Source organism: Arvicanthis niloticus, chromosome 5 (genome assembly GCF_011762505.2).
Source record: "Arvicanthis niloticus isolate mArvNil1 chromosome 5, mArvNil1.pat.X, whole genome shotgun sequence".
In the NCBI taxonomy this organism is placed as follows: domain Eukaryota; kingdom Metazoa; phylum Chordata; class Mammalia; order Rodentia; family Muridae; genus Arvicanthis; species Arvicanthis niloticus.
Genome location: NC_047662.1, coordinates 74,732,069 through 74,754,014, shown reverse-complemented (window position 1 = coordinate 74,754,014; position 21,946 = coordinate 74,732,069). Strand labels below are relative to the sequence as shown.

General features: G+C 37.3%; 1 protein-coding gene across 7 annotated transcripts in view; it reads left to right on the top strand.

The window, feature by feature from the left end:
* The window catches only part of Frmd3 (FERM domain containing 3), a 185,033-nt gene that overhangs the window by 39,797 nt on the left and 123,290 nt on the right, over window positions 1-21,946 (top strand). For 5 of the 7 annotated variants that reach the window (XM_076934765.1, XM_076934766.1, XM_076934767.1 and 2 more), the window contains exon 2: window positions 13,738-13,842. In XM_076934765.1, coding sequence (XP_076790880.1) covers window positions 13,738-13,842 — 105 coding nt within the window. Of the gene's footprint in view, window positions 1-13,737; window positions 13,843-21,946 lie in introns of those variants that run through there. The other 2 variants (XM_034503056.2, XM_076934768.1) reach the window with 2 other exon arrangements.

The following is a 21,946-nucleotide window of genomic DNA, read 5'->3' as shown; positions in this document are numbered from 1 at the left end:
GAGATTATAGGTGTAGTCTGTAAAAGAAGTTCATGGCATACACTAAGTGTTTAATTAAGTGCAGTTTTCTATTATGTTTTTTAGCCTTCATTTCTGATGATAACTATTCCAAACTCTAAGCTTTGGCTTAGAATCATCATTTTGAGTGGTTTCCCTTTTTAGATTTAACCAACATTTGAGATGTATCAAAATGCCTTAGATTGGAGCTTTAGGAATTTAAAATTGTTTGTATGACTTTTTCATGGAAAAAATTGTTGAGAAAGGCCATTTATTTTTGCATTTTTATGTCATATATGAATTATGGTTTTATTTTGCCACTGATCCAAAGAATTAAAGTAAATACATTATCAGCAACTGGCTGTTATGAAAAGACTTGAAACCCTTTTTCTGTTCACTCCTCTTCCTGAATAAAGAAAAATTCTAGGAGGGAAGTACTGTTCTAAGCCACCTCTTTGAATGCAAAATGACCTATGACACTGGAAACCACAAATTATCTTTAAGTTTATTCTTAATTTTAGTAATAACATATCATTTGTGCTCTGCCATTTCTAAGATGGCTCACAGTTTCAAACCAAGGGGACTTTTAAGGCCCATGGGTTTACAAGTAATTGCTTACTGTATTTCCTTCACCGTGTCGTCTCAGTAATTGCTATCCCAGTGTATGGTTGGTGTTGACCAAATATGTAAATGAGCCTTAAAATAACCTGTTGGGTGTAGATCTGTAAATTATTATAATTGCTACCCATTTACCGAGGAAAAACTCAGCTGCAAAATTTCATGACTTGCTGAAGGCCTCTCAGCTGATAAACAGCATAAACAAGACTTGACTGAAGTGGTTTGTTCTGTTTGTTTGGTTGGTTTGTGTTTTGTTTTGTTTCTTGATGTCTTTTTTGGAATGGTGAGGTGATATGGAATTTTTGAGAAATAATCTAGTTTGTGTTCATAAAACTCATCTTCTTTGAGGCATAAGGAAGTGAAACTTATCCCATGAAAGAATAACAAGTTCTGTAATCAATCTGTATTTAATAGGAGTTCCTGCTAACTCTAGTCCATGTGACACTCTTCAAACCAGGACTATGGCATCATAAGAAAAATATCTTTCTCTTACATTATACTGTAGTTGTTTTAATGATCTATATGCTTCTTCCTCCTGAGTCCTAAGATTACAGGCATTTGCCACCACTCTTGAGTATAGTTTTTATTTACTGAACATCTACTTGTTACCATCTTTAAATTTATTATTATTATTATTATTATTATTATTAATTATTTGACTTCTGAATCAGAGACTTTGTATATAATAGAATCTATCCTAGAGCTATGTAGTTCTGAAGTTTCACTAGGTATCCCATATTGGGCTAGAATTTATGATCTCTTTTGAGAAAGAATTTTAATCCAGCAACATGACTGCACTGGCAAGGGATCACATACAAAGATATGATCCAGCTGGAATGCACACAGGTCACATACCTTTTATCCCAGACAATACATTTAATTGAGGGGCAGACAAATTAATGAATAAAAGAAAGATTTGAAAAATAAGATTTGAAAGAAAGAAAAATGAGTCTGAGATAGGTTATGCCCAGCTCTCATGAGTAAAGAGAGGCTACTTAAATAGCAGTGATAGAGAGAGAATTCAATTCAGTTCTGATCAATTCAGTTTAGAAAGTTAAGCTCAGTGCAGTTGAGTACAATTCAGAGCAGAGCAGTTGAGTTCAGAGGCAATCTTTCCAAGCAGAGCAATTCAGTTAGAAGCCAAGAGAAGACAATTTGAATCAGTTGGCTTGGAGAGGAGTTTGAGCCAGAACAGCTGAGTTGAACCAGCCAGTCAAAAATTCACAAAGAGCTAGAAAGAGTGAGATTATTCGGCAGTAAGCCTCAGAGGCTGAAACATTCTAGGCCTAGATTAGCAGATGGAGGGTACAGAAGCTAGAAATTTCCAGTCCTAGATCCTAGCAATAGTGAGATGGAAACCATCTGGGTTCAGGCCAAGACATGTAGTCTCACAGCTTGGGCAAAGTTCTCATCTCATCGCATCATCTGACAAACATATACATTTACATTTCTGCCTGAGCATCTGCCTCCTAACCATTGGAATTACAGGTAAGTCCACCATGGCTAACAAACATCTTTAAAATTACCATTAAATAGGAAATAACTTACCAAACAGACTAGGTAAAAGAAATTCAGAGAAACTAAAATTCATTCTCTCACAATGATTACCTAAAGAATCCAACTGGAATATTGTTGCCATGTTAGAATGGGCTAGAAAAGGGAGCTAACTCATTGGCAGCAATTCTAAGATAAGTGAGATGCCTGATCACATATCATTGGCCACTGAGCTATTATTTACCACTCTTGAACTGCAGAAAGGGATTCTGTTTGGCACTCTGGTGCAAGGGCAACAGAATTAGGCCTTTTATTAACAAATGTTCCCTGTTTCTCTGTTTAAACACATAGTCGTTTTATACAAAGACTAATGAAATGGCATTTAAACACCACACAGATCAAATTCTGCCCCACTTAAATTTGTCTTTTAAGATACCTCAAATTGGAAAAAAAAAAAAAAAATACCCCAAATTGGTAGCACTGGGTCTGGAATCCAAAGAGGCTACCCCACCTCCTGGTGTGTGTGGCAGGTATCACTATGATGAACAACTATGTGATGGAAAGATGGAAAAGATAAAAAAACAGAGTGGAACATGCATAAGGGAGATAAGCAGAATTGGAGACTGAGGATCAGACTGATATGAATGGATTGTGCTGCCTCCTTAGTCCACAGTGATGTCTGTATCCATGCTGCCACAAAGGCCATGTCTGACTCCAAGGTCCTACTGCAGCCAGGGTCCATGTTCACAGTCTGTGCTGTCACCAGAAACCATGTAAAAGCCCATGATCCATGCTCCCACTAACTGTAACAAACAAATATGTTACTTTTGCTGTGATGATCGCAGACACATAGTTGAGAAAAGGAGACATGAAAGGCTTCTGTGATAATGTCTACCTATCTGCCCTCTCACCAAAAAAAGGAGCAGCCTAAACAGGAAGCTATCGAAGAGAACTCCTTAAAAAGTGTAATAAGGATGCTGAGTTAGCTCTCCACAATTGATGGTTTCCAGCAGGAGTGCAGGAAGGGAAGGACTCAGTTCTACTTAAGGAGCAGGCCACTGAGAGTTTGACTATGCTCTAGTGAGTGTACTGATAACACAAATTGAACTTTTTTGTTTCTTAAATTTAAACCTAAGTTTTAAAAATTTATTTTAATGGGGGAAGGTTATTAGCATTCAGGCAATTCTGCATGCCTGAATAGCAATTGCTTACATCATAAGTTGCCACAACCACCAGGTTCTCTAGGCATATGTAGAGAGATAAAAGTTGCTTGACACCCCAGCTGTCCTTGCTCCCAGTGTTCTCTCCCCCCACTTCTGTCCTTCTCAGCATCCACCTCCTTCTCTGCTCTCATGCTTTTGCCCCCCCAATTATCTGCCTATCTACATGTCCACTGGTCTGCCCCTACCCTTTCCTAGGTGCTCACTCCTCTTCCTTCCCCCAATAAACCTACAAAAGCTGTTGCACTGCATAATTATTCAGTGGAATACCATAGCATGGGCCCACCAGGTATTCCACACAACATTATATTTCATAACAGAGGTCATAAGGAAGTCAGGGTATGGACATAGACTGCGAAATGAGTATGAACAGGCTGTGCAATGTGAAACTCTGAAAGAATAAAGATGTTGAAAAAGGATACTCCAACTTATGCCAAGTACCCTCTCATATTCAATGTAGCATAGTGTGGTCTTTGCAGGTTATAGATCTGCATATACACACAGACAACTATCCCACCAATCAGGGAGAAAATGTGGAGAAAGTGCCTAGTTCATTCACATTTTGAGGCTTCTGAATTAAAGTCCCCACAGGAAACCAAATATGGTGCCACTTTGGATCAGAGTAAGCATTTTCTGGAATGGGTTCTGGAATGGTTTCCCCCATCTGTTGTGAAGCAATCACAATAGAAAACACATTAAAAATAAATGTCTATTCTTATTGAGGACTGTAACAACCAATTTGTATTACAACATAGTCCATGGGAAACCCATATAACAGCATTGCTTAAAGATTTTTTTAAACAATATTTCACTTGTATTTATATTTTTTTGGTACAATATAAACCTCTTAAGGGCCTTCATTCCCATTGGCCTGATCTGCCTTTATAGAAATTACTTTATTTAAACTATGTATGCATATTTATTAACTAACTTATGTGCAGTATATGTATATTAGGCAGTAAATAATAGTATAGCTTATTATGAATTTTTCAGGTATTCTTACGTTTTTTTACCCTCACCTCACACCTTTCTGTATTTATCTATCTCTCCTTCCATATTTAGAGAGACCACCCATTTTTCCCATTTCCCCTGTCACACCACTTGTACCCTGCTAGTCCCCTTTTTCTTACTCATCTATCTTCCCTCCAGCAATGGTCCATTTTTATTTACCTGGCTTTTGTGGTTACTCCAGAATACACATTCACATGTGAAGAGCTTGAGCTCTAAACCTCAGGTGAAAGGAAAATGAAAAGCTTGTATTTCCAAGGTCTGGGTTCTATCACTTAATACATCACTCAATAATTTCCTGATTTCAGTAGGATTGCTTCAAGTTTCCCTCCATTTAGGTTAATGTTAGCTATTGGTTCACATATTTTGTGTAGGGCTAAATTTTTCAAAACCTACTTTTACGAAGTAAATGCTTTACCCGCCCTTCCAGCACGCCACCCACCAGAGGGAATGGAAAACAAAGGCCTCTAGGACTCAGAGGAAGTGAATCTCTTTAGAAGTAGTTTTTGGAGCAAATCTAATCTGCATTGTCAGGAGATCGGCAGTTCAGTTCACCAGCAGCAGCAGCTTGATCCACTCACTAACACTATCAGGATACCAGCAGTCCAGGTCAGTACTGTCAGGATAACAAACACGACTTAGCAGTGGTGGCATGACCCAGCAGAAGCAGTCAGCTTCAGCCGAATCAGCAGGAGCAACCAGGACTAGCAGGAACCCCATGAGAGGTTCTCTGCTGTGCCTCTCTCAGTGGAGTGAAGATCAGTGAAGACAAAGAGAAGAGACCAAGGAAGCATTGCAAAACTAGCTATGCAAGACTCCTCCCCCCATCACTGTCCGTTGAGTTTTATTTATAATCTCTCCAAACATCACATTCCTTGCTTCAGCATAACTACTAAGTGAATCTCTCCTTAGCAAAACTCCATGTGGGTCTGTATCAACTGACATATCCAGAAACTTCCACTTCACTCTGCCAACTGGCCCACATCTGCAGATGTGATGAGAAGCCGCTAGAACACCATCAGAAGTTTTCTGTTGTGTTTCTTTCTATGAAATCATAACAAATAATGACCATTAAGGAATGGCAAGGCATACCGATACCATCTAGCATCATCCACTGTCTGCTGGGTTATGTTTCTATTCCTTCTTAACATCATGTGTCCTTTCACATGTTTGCTTTAGCAAAATATTCTTTTACCTGTGTCTGCTTCAGGAAAACTTTTTTTTTTTTTTTATGTGTCTGCTTTGGCAAAACATCTTTTCACCTGTGTGCCCCAGCAAAACATCATTTGACATAACTGACTTTCCAAAGAAATGAGAAGTTTTCACTTCAATATTGTTCATATTACATTGAATTGTGTTACCTCTAGTCCTCTCTCAAGAACTTTGCTCAGAACAATACCAACCAACCAGAGCTCCCCAGGGTCTAAACCACCAGCCTGGGAGCATATAGGGAGGGAACCATGACTCCTGCTGTATATATAGGGGAGGATGGCCTTGTCCGGCATAGGTGGAAGAGGAGATTCTTGGTCCCATGAAAGATGAACACCGGATGGGGGGGAATGTGAGGGTAGGGAAGTGGAAGTGGGGGGGGTAGGTGGGGGCACAGCCTCATAGAAGCATGAGGAGGGGGGATGGTGGGAAGTAGAGTAAGGGGATAAAATCTGAAATGTAAATATAATACCCCCCCCCCCAAAAAAAAAAGGAAAAAAAAGAACTTTGCTCAGGAAAGCATGTTGGATTCTCTCAAAGGTTTTTTTTCCTACATAAATCTTTATGTAGATTATTGATGCATTCATGGTAACCCACTCCTTAATTTCAGGACAACTTGGTCATGGTAAATAATCTTTTTTATGTATGTCTCTATTTGAAAAGCAAATATTTTATAAATAATCTCTGTTCATAAGTCTATAGTGTCTTATTTGTTGTACTTTTATTAGCTTTTTATATTAGACTTTTATAATCTTCTAACTTAATAGAAGACTTTTATGAGTCCCCTCTCCCCTCTCTCCCCTCTCCCCTCTCTCCTCTCCCCTCTCTCCCCTCTCCCCTCTCCCCTCTCTCCCCTCTCCCCTCTCCCCTCTCTCCCCTCTCCCCTCTCTCCCCTCTCCCCTCTCCCCTCTCCCTCTCTCCCCTCTCCCCTCTCCCCTCTCTCCACTCTCCCCTCTCCCCTCTCCCCTCTCCCCTCTCCCCTCTCCCCTCTCCCCTCTCCCCTCTCCCCCCTCTCCCCTCTCCCCTCTCTCCCCTCTCCCCTCTCCCCTCTCCCCTCTCCCCTCTCCCCTCTCCCCTCTCCCCTCTCCCCTCTCCCCTCTCCCCTCTCCCCTCTCCCCTCTCCCCTCTCCCCTCTCCCCTCTCCCCTCTCCCCTCTCCCCTCTCCCCCCTCTCCCCTCTCCCCCCCTCCCCTCTCTCCCCTCTCCCCTCTCCCCTCTCCCCTCTCCCCTCTCCCCTCTCCCCTCTCCCCTCTCCCCTCTCCCCTCTCCCCTCTCCCCTCTTTCCCCTCTCCCCTCTCCCCTCTCTCCCCTCTCCCCTCTCTCCCCTCTCCCCTCTCCCCTCTCCCCTCTCCCCTCTCTCCCCTCTTTCCCCTCTCCCCTCTCCCCTGTCTCCCCTCTCCCCTCTCCCCTCTCCCCTCTCTCCCCTCTCCCCTCTCTCCCCTCTCCCCTCTCCCCTCTCCCCCCTCCCCCCTCTCCCCTCTCCCCTCTCTCCCCTCTCCCGTCTCTCCCCTCTCTCACCTTTCCCCTCTCTCACCTCTTCCCTCTCCCCTCTCCCCTCTCCCTTCTTCTTCCTTTCCTTTTCTTTTTCTCTACAGAATTGGCTGTAGATATTCTTTGAAAGTTTGGTAGAATTCTTCTGTAAAATCATCTGGACCTAAGGCTTGTTTTGTAGCTGGAAAGGTTCTTAATTATTGTTTCAATCTCCAAATTTGTTATAGGTATGTTTAAGTTATGTACTTCTTGGTTTAATTATAGTGATTTGGCTGAATTTAAAAATTTATTCTCTTTTATTGCTTTTTAGCTTCATAGAGTACATTTTGATAAAGTATTCCATGATAATGTTCTGAGTTTCTTTTTTGTCTCTTGTAATGTTTTCCTATTTAGTTCTAGTTCTGGTCATTTGGTTCCTGTCTTCCATTCTCTCAGTTAGTTCCTCCGAAAGTCTGTTAATCTTAAAGAAATGGATTGTAGATTCATTAGTTTTTTTTTTTTGTTTTCTTTATTCCTTTTTCACTAACTTCTACTCAATTTTATTATTTAAGCAATTTGGCTAAGATTTCTCTTCATTTTATGAATTACATCATTAAGTCATCTATTTGTGCTCTGTCTGATTGTTGTTGTTGTTTTGTTTATTTTAGGTAATTGGGGCTACAAACATCCTGTTTAGGGCTACTTTTAATGTGTTCCATGCAGGGGTTGTTGTGCTGTGTTTTCATTTTCATTTAGTTCCAGGAAAATTTTTCTTTTTTCGTTTCTTCTTTGAGCTCTTCATCATTCAGTACTGAATTATTTAATCTCATAAAGCTATGTATTTACAAAAGATTCTATACTGCTGATTTTGAGGGTTTGTTTGCATTACATTCAGATATAATACAGAATTACTTCAATTTTTATTTTTAAAGATTTATTTCATGTCCCAATGTGTAGTCTATTTTAGAGTAGCTTCAGTGTGTTTGAGTGGAAGGTTCCACATCTTACTGTTAAGTCCATTTGATGTAAGAAGTCATTTAATTTCAAAGTTTTGTGTAATTTTTGTCCAGATGACATCTGTTGGGAAAAGTTGGGTATTGAAATCACTTACTATTCATGGTTGATGTTACTCTGTGTTTTTAAATAGGATGCAACAGAGTTTAGTTCATGTTTAGGTTCATGGTAGGATAGTAATGTTGTCTTCATTAACTGTTTCCTTGTTTAGAATGGATTTCTTCATCTATTCTGATTAGGGTGAAGTCTCTTTTGTGAATCATTAAGATAGTGATTTCTGTTTGCTGTCTGGTTCCATTTTTTAAAAAGTCTATTGTCCATTCTTCACCTCCAAGATGGTCCTTATTTTTGAAGCTAAGATGTTTTTCTTATAGAAAATAGAGTAGATTTGTCTTTGATTCATTTAGCTAAACTGGTCCTTTCACTGAAGAATTGAGGCAATTGATATTTAATGTTGTTATTAAAATGTGTGTATTAATTGTTGTTATTGTGATATTGTTATTCTCAGTGGTGCCTACATTTAGAAATTATACCTTAGTGCTTCTTTATTCAATTTCTTGGTTATATGTATCTCATTTTTCATCCAAAAATATTACTTCCAGCATTTTTTAATTTTTTTTGTCAAATATAAATTCTTTTAAGGAATTTTTATAATGGAAGGTTTTTGTTTTCCTCCTTCAATGATGTGGAATGGTTTCACTAGTTAGTCTAGGTTGGCAATCATGCTCTTATAGAACTTAGAATCAAGTGCTTTATGCTTGAATAAGTTTCATAGTTTTCACTGAGAAATCAGTAGTTATTCTAATGACTTTTTCTCTACTTCTTATTCATGTCATTTCTCTTGTAGCTTACAATATGCTTTTTTTGTATACTTAGTCTTTTAACTATGATATGCCATGGGGTTTTTCATTTCTGGTCTTGTCCATTTGGTATTTTGTTTGTATCTTGTATCTGTATGAGTGTGTATATATTTTGGTTGTGAATGTTTTCTTCTATGATCCTGTGAAAGATCTGGTCCTATTCATGAACTAGAGATTCTTGTCTCTCATCTATACAAATAATTTACAAGTTTGGTCTTTTCATGATGTTCTTCTTTTCTGGTATATTCATTTTATTGTTTTTCCATATTCTTTGCTTATTTGGTATACATCTTCTACTTCTTTGAGTCTGGATATTTTATCTACTGCTTAATTAATTTTACTTGTAAGGCTTTCTTTTGAGGATTACAGTAGAATTACTGGGTTTTTAAATCCCATCTTCATTTGAGCTTGAATCATTTTCTATATTTCTATGTCTTCAATAAATTCCATTTTCAAACCCTGGATTACTTTTGTCATTTCTGTTACTCTTATACTTGTGTTTTCCTGAACACTGCCCAGATATTTTTTCTCTTTAAGTATTCTTTAATTTCAATGACCTGTTTCTTTGTTTCTTCTTTAAACTCTGAAATCCCTGATGAAGTTTATGTTTGCTCTCCTAAATTCTGTGTCCTGTGGTTCATGTAGATAATTCTCACTAGTAGAAATTTCTACAGGACTGACGGTCTTTTGGGTTGGTTGGTTGGTTGGTTGGTTGGTTGGTTGGCTAGTTGGCTTATATTTTGTGTGTAGATTGGGGCATTACTCCTGTAATCATTTATGTCACTTGTAGTTTTGCAATGGGAACTATGCATGTAAATTCCTTGTGTAGTTTTGTGTCTGACATGAAAGCAGGTTGGGGTATAATAGAGGATGTGCAGAATGAGTTTGGCCTAAAGGTTAGATATATCTTAGCTGGAATGAAATAAGATAGTCACAGGTATCTGGGCTTATATGCAGAATGTGCATCCCAGTCTAAGCTTGTAGTATGAAGACAGATATGGGGCTTGGGGAGGGTGTATTGTTTTGAAGAACACAGGGACTTGCATGGTTAGACTCTAGAGTAACATTTAGCTGTATGACAGGGTGGATGTGGTATAAAAAGGACTTGTTCAAGAGAAGCCTATAGTTTGCTTGCAGTCTAGTCAAAGGTGACTTTACTAATCTGGGATACTGAATGTATGACCTTATCTATCTGGGGGGCTTATGTGTGTGTTTGGAAGAGGGGGTCAAAATGATTTATCAGCTAGATCTTGGAGAAAGATATGCTGAATGTGGTTGCGTGGAGATGTTAGAAGTGGTATGGGAACTGCCTATATATCAGGGAAGTCAGTGTAGGAGGACAGGTTCTGGCCAAAGCCTAGAGGTTGGTTGTCTCAGGGTTAGTGAGAAAAAGGCTGGGGCACTAGATGTAGGAAATGAGCTGCCTCTTGGAGTATGGGATGGGTAGGGCATTTAGAGAAGAGGAATAAAAAGGTTTACCCAGCTTGATCCTGATGAATGATATAAAGAATCTGCATTCCTTTTGACATCTCAGTATGTCACGCTAGCTGGCCTAGATATGTACACCAGGCTGCCCTTGAACTAACAGAAATCATCTTGCTTTGGTCCATAGATTACTGTGATTAAAGAAACATGTCGAGGCTGGAGTGAAAATGGAACCCAAAGATTAATAAATTTGAATGTTTGGTTCCTAGTTGGGGATCTGCTTAAGGAAGAATTAGGAGGTGTGTCCTTGTTGGAAGAGATAACAAATACAGGGTGGGTTTTGAGGTTTCAAAAGTCCTTAACATGCCAAGTCTCAAGTCTCAATCTCTCTTTCTCTCTGTCTCTCTCTTTCTCTGTGTGTGTATGTGTGTGTGTTTGTGTGTGTATGTGTGTGTGTGCACACACATGCACGCACACTGTGTTTGTGTCTGTCTGTCTATTTCTCTCTCTCTCTCTCTCTCTCTCTCTCTCTCTCTCTCTCTCTCTCTCTTTGTCTGCTCCCCCCCGCTTACTGTTGATAAGATATAAGCTCTCAGATACTGCTTCCATGACTGCTTGTTTGCTGTCTTGATCCCTGCCATGATGTTCATGTACTCACTCTCTGAAACTAAACAAGTTTTCTATTGAGTGCTTTCTTTTAGAAGTTTCCTTGATCACTGTTTCTCTACACAACAATAAAAAAGGAACTAAGATAACATGTGTCATCATGTTCAACTTAAAACTAATTATTACTATCTTGGAACAATGACTCATTTATCAAATTTTACAATTTCTATTTGTAGGTCACATGGCACCCCTAAAGTATTCCATAGATCGGTCAGCAACTAAGACAAATAATAATTTTATTATTTTTTATATTTTTATATTTACTTATTTATACATCATATATATGAATATTATAGAAGAAACAAAGAAACAGCTCAATGAAATATATATTATATATGTAATTATATATATTTATTGTTATTATTAAATTTATTTTTATTTTATTTTATATATATGACATGTGCTTTGTCTGTCTTGGTATCACATTCATCTGACTGCCAAAAGAAATCAATGAGACCAAAGAGGACAATGAATTGCTTGGAATTGAAATTAAAGATAGTGATGAGCTACCATGTGGGTGCTGGGAGCCAACTCTGGGACCTTTACATGAGCAACAATCTTTATTGCTGAGGAATAAAGAAATATCCCTTATGAGTTAGATTGATTGAAGCATACCCTTCTTTCTTGATTTATCATTCTTCTCAAACCAAATACATTGATTTTCACAACATTATTAGTGGGAGCTAGGATATTCCATTGCCTTTCACTGTGCATCCATCTCATTCAAACCATGAGTAGTCTCAAAATATTCTAGAAAGACCAGAAAGCCATATTCCAAATCCAAGTATTGTTACTGAAATTCTACCTTGATCCATGCAAGTTGAGTGATCTTTTTTTTTAATTAGTTCTTTTTTTTATCTTTTTTTTTCTTTTTTTTAATTAGATATTTTATTTATACTTCAGATGGCATCCCCTATCCCCATTTCCCACCCCCCCCAACTCCCCTTAGGAAACCCCTATGCCATGCCCCCTTTTCCTTTTTGCATTTATACATTTTTTTAAAAAAAAAATATTAATCATGGGCTTTATAAGTTGACATGACAAACATCTCAGTATTAATGTTCATTTTCATTAGAGACCTGTCTGCTCCAGACAGCTTCCTATATTGAATTCTAAGAAGAAATTGAGCATCCTTGGAGTTACTCCAGTTGTGGTGAGACAGCCACTAGGCAAGAATTGCCACTTTCCTTCTACAGACAAATTACTGTCCAGAAAAGGACACACTTGCAGAATAGTCGACTGATTATATCTGCCTAGACAGAGTAATCAGCCCTTAATAATTCTGCAGCACTAAGGTCTGTCAGAAGATCCTGGGCCAGAAGGCAGAAGAACAGATGCTCCAATGTTTTGTAGTAGAGGGAGTGTCCAGGTGTTCAGCAGTCTCTATAAATTGGCTAAGTTTTAGAAGCTATGCTTTGTGCTTCCCACAATTATAGTCAACTCAGTCATTCTGGATTTCTGATGGGGTTGAAAACATATAGCTATTGACCTTAAGAGAAAAGATTTGAGTGGATGGTCATCAACTGACATTCATCCTAAAGCCAGGTTCAGAACTAAATGTTCTAGTTAGAATAGATGACAGAGGAGCTGGTTAGTCAACAAAAGGATGGACTGGGTATTAGGACTATCCTGTACCTCACTGGTACAAATTGGCATAATTATGCTCTAATTGTATTTTGAGAGAAAAGTTTCATTTTAACAGGAAGGGTGATGTGTAGGAGGAGCTAAGGTAGGAGGAGTACTGAGTGGAAGAAAAGGAGTAAGAAGAGGAGAAGAAAAAAGAGAGAAGAAGCTAGGTGATGAAAGTTGAGTGATCTTAAACAAGTCAATGAATACTTTTGTTGCTCAGTTGTCTCAGAAACCTGAATCAGTAAATAACTTAGACCATTTAGAGCAAAGAGTCAAAGGCATTGTAAATTTGCATACTGTGGGTTTCCATATGGTAGTGAAGTATGAAATGTTTTCTCAGTTGTAAATATCATAGAGAAAATTAAATGACTTATGATAGAATAAAGCAGAACACACAAGGACACATTGTACCAATGCGGGACATTGATGTGTAGCCTATTTTTTCCAATTTTGTGTATTCTTGTGATTTCAAGTCTGTGTATATATGTGCACAGGTGCAAGCACACACATGCATTTTTATTGGTTCATTCTTATGGTTTGCATGTCAGATGTTCCCTGTGTTTGAACATTTGCCTTCCAGATAGTAGTGCTATTTGGAGAGTTTTGAAACCTTTAGAATTTTGGACTTTATTGGCAGAAGTGAGTTTTTGTATTTGGGATTTGAGGTAGTTTTAATATGTCTTTGTTTTCTGTGGCTGGTTTTGATTTTGTTGTTCTTGTTGTTGTTGGAAGAGGGGTAGTGATAGTGGTGGTTTTGTTTCCTGGCTATGTTTTATTTCACCCTTTCATTTCCTCATCTGCTTGCTAGTGTACAAGCAGTCTCACATTTACATTGCCATGCCTTCCTTGCCAGAATGCACTAAATCCCATCTAACCATGATGAAAAATAAGTCTTTCCTACTTGAAGTTGCTTCTTGTCACTTTAGTGGTCACAACAAACTAAAAGTTACTAAGCTGCTCACTTTGTAAAATGTGTTGCTTGCTGAGGTTGTAATTAATGATATTAGAAACATTTATGCTAATGTTTGAAGGGACCAAACCCATTGTTCTAAACACAGATCTGACTGGGAATAGACAGAGAGTGTGCATGTGAGCTCTAGCTGTAACTTAAATGTGCTTCCTTTACAGAGGGAAACGAAAGGGCAGTTTCTTATTGAATACATCTGCAACTACTATAGCTTGCTGGAGAAGGACTACTTTGGAATTCGCTATGTGGACCCAGAGAAGCAAAGGGTAAGAACCAATCTTGATCTTCGGCCTATGGGGTTAAGGAAAGGCCCAGAATGCTGGGCACTGTTGGATTCTTTCCAGAAAACTTATGGTACCTTTATTCTAATGGATTATTGAACTGAGAAATGAAACAGCTGGTGGGTGTGTGACAGGAAGGAATAGGAAAACGAAAAGCCTTTAGAAAGCTGGGCTCACATGAAGAAAAGTGGGTATGGCCCCATGCTCTTTGAATGTAGACTTTGTAAACCTTCTCAGAGTAGTTGCATAGAATCCAATTATAAAGAAACACCACCACCATCATTCGAACCTACTGGCAGGGGTATGGGATGGATTTGGTAGAGGTTGGGTTTCCTTACAGCATGATGAAAATGTTTAGAATCTGTTTGGAAAGGTGAGGCTTATTCAACACAGTGCCACTGAAATGCACTTTTTAAAATGGTTCATTTCACATTATTTTGAAGAGACTTTTGAAGAAGGTGGTGAATCTCTATTTGGAGGCAGGCAAGAGAAGTTTAAATGTTTCTTATCAGCAATACCTGAGTTTATGGGGCCACTAGAAACCACAAAGTGTTTTTCTTCACTCCCAGTGGCATTGCCTGAATAGGAAGCTTAACTGTTGTGAACTAATGAACTGGGTACATAGCTATGGATAACAAATAACAGCAGAAGGTATTGAAATAGAGTATAGGTTGAATGGTATGTGTCAGTTTGAGAGGGACTGATGGGGCAGAAAATATGATAAGGGCTAGAGAAAGCAAATGGAAGATGGGAAGTGATGTAATTATTTTTTAATTTAAAAAACAGGATTAATCTAATTTTTCCAATAAATGTGTATCACTATCAAAACTAATCCTAAATTTCAGATAGAAGACCACAAAATGTATGTTGAGGAATTAGAACTAAAACAGAAAAAGGAGTTGCTGTTCCAATAACTGAAAAAAAAAATATTTCAAATAAAAGTTAGTCAGAAGAGATAAAGAAGATCTCTTGATGACTTTGTATGGATGAAGAGGTCAGTCTGCATTACAGATTGCAATTCTAAACATAGATACCCTAAACACAGTTCTGAGAACAGAATCAGGAGAAGTTTGCACAGGAGGAAAATGTAGTCCACGAGTGAAGAATGGGATAGGTCAAAAAAATCAACCCAGAATATAGCCTGGGGTAGGACCAAGGAGACTATACACTACCAAGAAGGTGAAAAAAACATTCAGGTCAGTGATTGTATTCTTATATCACTCGCCACCCATCTCCCCTTTCTTCCACTCGACAGCTATGCCTTACCTGCCAGTGTGTTTCTGTTCTTATATCTCCACTCAACTCCTCTCCCCCACCCCACCAATTGTTTCTTATTTATTTAGTAAATCAGATCAACATAAGGGGATGACATTATAGCCTGCTGTCCATGCCTGTGAAGGTTTTCTTTTATCTTTTTTTTTCTTTTCTTATTTTTACCATATGCATTCCTCTTACTGTTACATGGCCAAAGCCCAGAGGTGGACCTTATTACAATATCTGAGTACATTTATTCATTCACCCTTTTAAATCTACCATTAACCAAAACTTCTACATCTCTCCCCACTTTGCCCTCTGTTTTCACCCTTATGTCTTTCTTTCATCTAACAAAAAAAAAAAAAATACTAATCATTAGTATCGTTGATATAGCTTATTTCTGCTTCTCTTTAGTTTTCCACTTGTACAAGTAATAACTAAAATGTTAATATATACAATATTTCCAGGGTCTCTTTACTTCTAAAGTTAATTTGTACTTTACAAGTGTTGTTTTATAGTCACCTGCTACTGTTTTATGTGAGTGGGTTAACTAATGGATAGTATTGCAGGAAATAGTAATCGACCCACAAAATATTGAAGGAAATAGTACAACACACAGGGGATAGACTGGGGATAAAGCCATTTGCCTGGAAAACAGGACTGACAGGAAAAATATTACAACCATGTTGTTTCTCTCAATATTAATAAGCTGCTGCAGCCTTGTAAACCTGCATCAGTTGCAATGTTATTGCTGAAAATATTTTATTTTAATTTGAGCCAGGTTCTTGAATTTACCTTAGACTGGCCTCAAACTCATCTACATCCTTTGGCTTTTGCCTTGTAGGCTTTAAAATTATAGGCACGTGGCTCTGTGGGACCTTACCTGTGAGGTTTTGATTTGACTTGATCTTCCCATTTCGGTGGATCAGACTATGATCCTTTTACATGCTTGGCAAGTATTCGACTATTGAGTACCAACCAAACCTCTTCAGATTGCATAGCTTTTGGAATCAGAAAGATGTGGTTGAGAAACCTTGCCTCTTCTGGTTAGTAAGCTGTTTGACCCAGCAGGTTATTTTGCTTAGTACTTTGTTCCAATGGAAACAATAAATAAAATAATTTCATTTATGACTCTTAGAAGAATTAGAGTAGGTATATAAATGCTTGACACATGGCATATATTGATTCTGAGGTATATGTTGTTCTCACTGTAAATTGATGCTATTGCTTTTACAATTACTATGATCTGGCTAGGTCCAGGTGAGTAGTTAGAGGCACGCTTAGTGGCCTGCATAACATACAAATATTTGTAACTTCTGTTAAAGGCTACTGTTAACAGTCTTTGATGAATTACTTATTTACAGAAGCTAGCAAATTAAGCGAACTAGCTAAGCTAGAGAAGCAGAGTGTAACTATTCTTATTGTGTACTTAGTAGGAGGTTACCTGTACTTCTCAGTCTCATTGATAGGAAAACATTATGGAATGTTATTTAATCATCTTAATTTCATCATTTTTCTCAGATAATGAGGGTAAGTTACTTTTGGAATACCTTTTTTAAATAAGTAGCTAAATTTCATAACTCAAAGTTCTATTATTATGGTTTCATGTGTAAACTGTACTGGATCTCCCTTCATATTTTTGTACCCCACCATCTTTTCCAAATCTAAGCAAAGAATCCTGATATTAGTCATTGGAGTTAATGCAAACTCTAGTCACCAGCCCAACCAGAGAAGAATTAGCCCACACCTAGGTTGTATATTTGTTTATATTCTGGGTACTTGTACCTCCCCTTAAGGTAAGTTAACACAGCACTGAGCTTTTCATATAGCAAAACATATAGTGAACCTATTGCTGTCTTATTAATAATGGGAAAAGGTCTTGTCTGTATCAAAACAATTTGCATTTTTTACAAGCACCTTCAGGAGGACACAAAATGGGATAAACTATTAGGATAGTGGCAGGAAGCCAGATGGTATTATGTGCCACCACCTGCTCCTGCTATTGAAAGACTGCTTCCTGCTGCTCTCCTCCGGATAATTGTTTCCCAGATGCTCATCACTGAGAACAGGAAAGGAACCAAAGATTTAGGACAGCCCTGAACAGAACAAGATTCACTGTAAGCATAAGTCCCTGCTTATGGATTTGCCTGCTTATTACATTTTTAAAGGTCATCAAGTATTAAATATCACAATTTCAGAAGCTGGAGGTTCAGTGGTTTCAAGTGCTTGCTACCCTTACAGAGAACCTGGGTTTATTTTCAACTCCCATATTCGGCAGATTACAACCAAACTTAAGTCCATCCTGAGGACATCCTAGGCTCTTTTATTGGCTATATAGACACGTACACTTACATAAACATACACACAGAGACATATGCACATAAACATAATTTAAGTTAAAAAGAACTATTTAAGAAATTACAGTGTCTTGGATGCCTTATGGGATACAGATAACTTGTTCTCCTAAGAAGTCTTAGTCACTGGAGCCACATAGCATAGAGCACTGTCATCAACTCTTTAAAGCTGGATGTTACTAAGAGGTCTAGGTGTGGCTCAAAGAACTAACATTGCCACATTTTAGGAAATGATGAGAATACTTCAGCAGACAGAAGAACTTCAAGTTTTACCATTATTGTACACAATGTAGATATTGGAACACTTGTTAGTATAGTTAAAGAGGGGAGACTGTGAATGTTTGAAAATTTGAATCAGGAGCTGAATAAACAGTTTAGGCCTCTGATATAATTGTTTACAACCTATAAGACATTTTATTTCTTCAAACTCTGAGATGCAATTGTAGAGCTAAGGACGAGACTTTAGATGGAAGCTAAGCAACACTCATATTTTAAGATATAGTCTAGAAAACAAAACCAGGAAGCCCTAATTAAAACAGACAAAAAAATGAGGAATACACAGTTTCTATAGGCTCAGCCCCTAAGAAGACTTGACAGTTTCAAGGTCAATGGCTAGAAAATTTACCAGGTGATACTAGAAAGACTCGGTGAGTACTTACTTGTCCAGGCCATTTGCCTCTGTGCAGCATTCTATCCCACGTTTTCTTATCTATAGAACAAAGAGTACCTCTGTTCTTTCAATTAATCATTCATATTATCAAACTTATATAATTGATTTTATAGTCCATGTTTTAAAGAGTTTAAACAGATCCTTGGGGATACCTGGCCTTAGAACACATCAGCAAATCTTATTAAATTTATATGTTATAACATCTTATGTGTTGCACTGATAAAACATAAACTTGAATGATTTCCACAACTTCCTTTATTTTTAAATTTTAATTTATTTTTATTTATGTGTATGTATGTTTCCCTGTATGTACATGTTTGTACTACTAATATACTTGTTGTTCAATGAAACCTAAAGGTTTCAGATTCCATAGAACTGGAGTTATAAGTAGTTGTGCAATACCATGTGGGTCCTGGGAAGCAGACCTGGGTTAGAGCAGCAAGTGCCTTATACATGAAATCATCTGTTCAGCTCCCGTATTTCCATTTTGACTGCTTGTTATTATCCCAATATAGTTTATAATAATAACAGATAATTCTTTTACAAGGTATTATATTCATATTATGAGTTTAATTTTTTAATGTATACTGACTTGTTGAGTGTAAAATGGGAGCTAGAATGAAAGTATGTTTTCACAAGTTATATTTTAATTGAATACAATTATGACTACATATTGATTTGGCTGACTTTATACTTGAAAAAAACAGTTAGTAGTGTTACAAAGACCATATTGGCCACAAAGCCTAAAATACCCACTTCTTCTAAGGCGGATTAGAAGGATGTAGGGATGTATAGAGTATTCTGAGCATTGTAGGGAGCCCCATAAAGATGGAATACAGAGTTATCTTATAGTGAATATTTAAATGGAGGTTTATGCTTTCTTTGCTTACCCACCTCCTCCTTCATTTTGTACATTTTTTCTTAATTGCCACTCCTTTTTAAGCTATCCAAGACTGTATGGCTACAAAAATAAAAACCACTGCCCCAAAGCAATTAAGTTTTCTTTCTGTGGAGGACTCCAAACAAATGGATAATAAGTACCTTATCATTTGTTCTTGTTTTACATTTGTTCTCATATGTTTTACAGAAATAACTGCAGTACATTTTACTTGCTGGGAAACGACGGGACATTCTCTATTGCTTTACCATCCAGAATTCTGTTAAGTCCATATTCACTCAGATAGTCTTGCCTTTGCAGCAGAAAGCAAAGGGCCCATAAATAGTATAATTTATCTGTATAACACCAGGACTTAGTTGCTTTGGGCTTTGTCCTGGTGGATATGAGAATCAGGTAACATTTTTCAGGGCCATAGTGGGAGCTGTTTAGACATTTGGATCCTGGTACTATTAAGGGGAAAGATTTATGGATTGTTGGATATGTCTCTGGGTTATACAGTTTTCTACTTTACAGCATTAAGATGTTTGAGAAACAAAATAGATAGAAGTGTAACTTATTCTGTAATCATGAGCTAAATCCATGTCAACAGAAACCAAACATTTGAGGATAAATATGTGTTATAATATTTACTTTAGGAGCTGTTTTTAAAATTTTTGGTTTTAACAATTACTAAATTAAAAATCAAACTGCTTATAAATTAGTTGCTCCTTCACATACTATCTTCCCACCAAATATTCCAGATTAAAATGTGAGATAAGTAGAGAAGAAATTATCTTGATATGTACAATTGGTGTTGAAAGTTATAAAGAAAGAAATATAGAAAGATTTGGTGACACACTTATACTCCTGGGTCAGAGTATGGACTGCAGTAGCAAACTCAATCTCCTACTCCCAATCCTGCATCCCTTCCTTCTGTCAGTGCAGATGAGAAAATTACAATGTAGAAAGTTTTTGGATTCTATCTGTATTTTCTTTATTCAGTTTCTTTCTATTCTTTCTCTTTTTATTTAATCTACTCTCGGTTAAAATGAATGTGTTCTAAGAAAGGGTTTATGATATTTTCAGGGTCAATTTTGTTGGTTTTAAAGTATCTTTTATATTGGGCCTCTCAGCAGGGCTTTTGTGTGTGTGTGTGTGTGGCCTTAAAAGAAGGAAGTAAAGTAATATCTTAATATCATAATATTGGACAAAATCCTTTCTTTTATCTCACAAGGGAGCTAAGGAATCAGAGATCATGCAACGGTATATATATATATATATATATATATATATATATATATATATATATATCCTGCCTCAGTCAATGACTATTTTAAAAAAGAAAACTGGCTTTTGAAAGGAAGGGTGAATTATAGAGGTTACCCTACAGTAGATTCCAATAGCTTAAAGAGCCACTTTCCTAAAAAGAGAAACACTATTGTCTTAGTTAGATATCTGTAATGTTGTAACACTGTTATTAAAAGCCACTTGGTGTGGAAAGTGTTTATTTTAACTTATACTTGTAGTCCATCATGAAGGGAATTCAGGGCAGGAACTCAAGGAAGTAACCTGGAGGCAGGAATTGATGCAGAAGCCATGGAGGAGTACTACTAACTGACTTGCTGTCTAGGCTTATGTTCAGCTACATGACTTATACTTCTGAGGACCACTTACCCAGAAATAGCAATGTCCACGGGATGTGGACCCTCCTACATCACTCAGTAATAAAGAAATACCATATAGACTTGCCTTCAGGCCAATCTGATGGAAGCGTTTTATGACCTGAGGGTCCTCTTCCCAAGTAACTCTACCTAGTGTCAATGTTAAAAAAAAAAAAAAAAAAAAAAAAAAAAAAAAAAAAAAAGAGGTCAACTGCTTAAACCTGATCTCATCTGTTGCTGATGCTCTCCTGGTACTTTCAAGTAACATTAATCAATAATCCTCTGTTTTCACGTTTTACCTCAGTTCATCCTGTAAGCCTGTGGAGGGAATTTAGCTTCTGTGTGTTTTGTGACTTTTTTTTCTGTAAGAGCATTAAAGAAATGAAGACTTCACTAGCCATGAATTCATATAAGTTTGCAGCTCTTTCTTTCTGCCTTTCTTAAGAAATACCAGTTTTTAGTTATAAAACAGAATTATTTATTTTTAAAATCAAAGTGTCATCAATGCCAGTTAGCAAATGAACTTAAACAAAATAGGAAAAGTACCTTGGCCCATATCTACCTTCGAAGCAGATCCCATAATGCAATATAGTTTTACACATCTAGACCTCTAGTAAAAATAGAAGTTGCTGATATCATTGGCCAGCTCTTAACTCAATTGGAAAGAACAAGCAACTGAAGGAAACAAAAGAAGAGAATGGAGAGGCAAATGGCTGGAAGCTGCCTGGCAAATGCATAAATAATGCCCTTAGGTGGAGGAGAATGAAAAGTGAGACAGGAAGAGGAAAGGGATCAATAACAAATGGATTCACTGAAAGCTACCACTGTACCAGCCAAGGAGAGACTGTGACCCTGAGTGCTGAGATGAGCTTTACATTTCTATTATGAGGAAAATTCTTCATGCAGAGTAAAAAATCACATGAAATTTACTTTCATCCTCTTAGTAGATCTTAGTTTTCTTTTTTTTACATCTTATTTTTAATTTTTCATGGGATATGCCCATACATGGAAAAACATTAGAATTGAACTATCTCAGATAAAATGCCACACAAAAGAATGAAGCTCTAAATTTCTTTAACCAACACCATTAAATTTTTGTACCTCACTCAAACTATTTACTCTTCCACTGATATTACTTTAGTGTGTTGCTTCTAAACTTAAAAACTAGATTTAGATGTATATATATTTTCAAATATTATAGTGTTTTGTACTTTTATTTTAAAAAAAATCATGTTATTTATATGATAGATTATTTAAAAATTTCCAAAGTTTT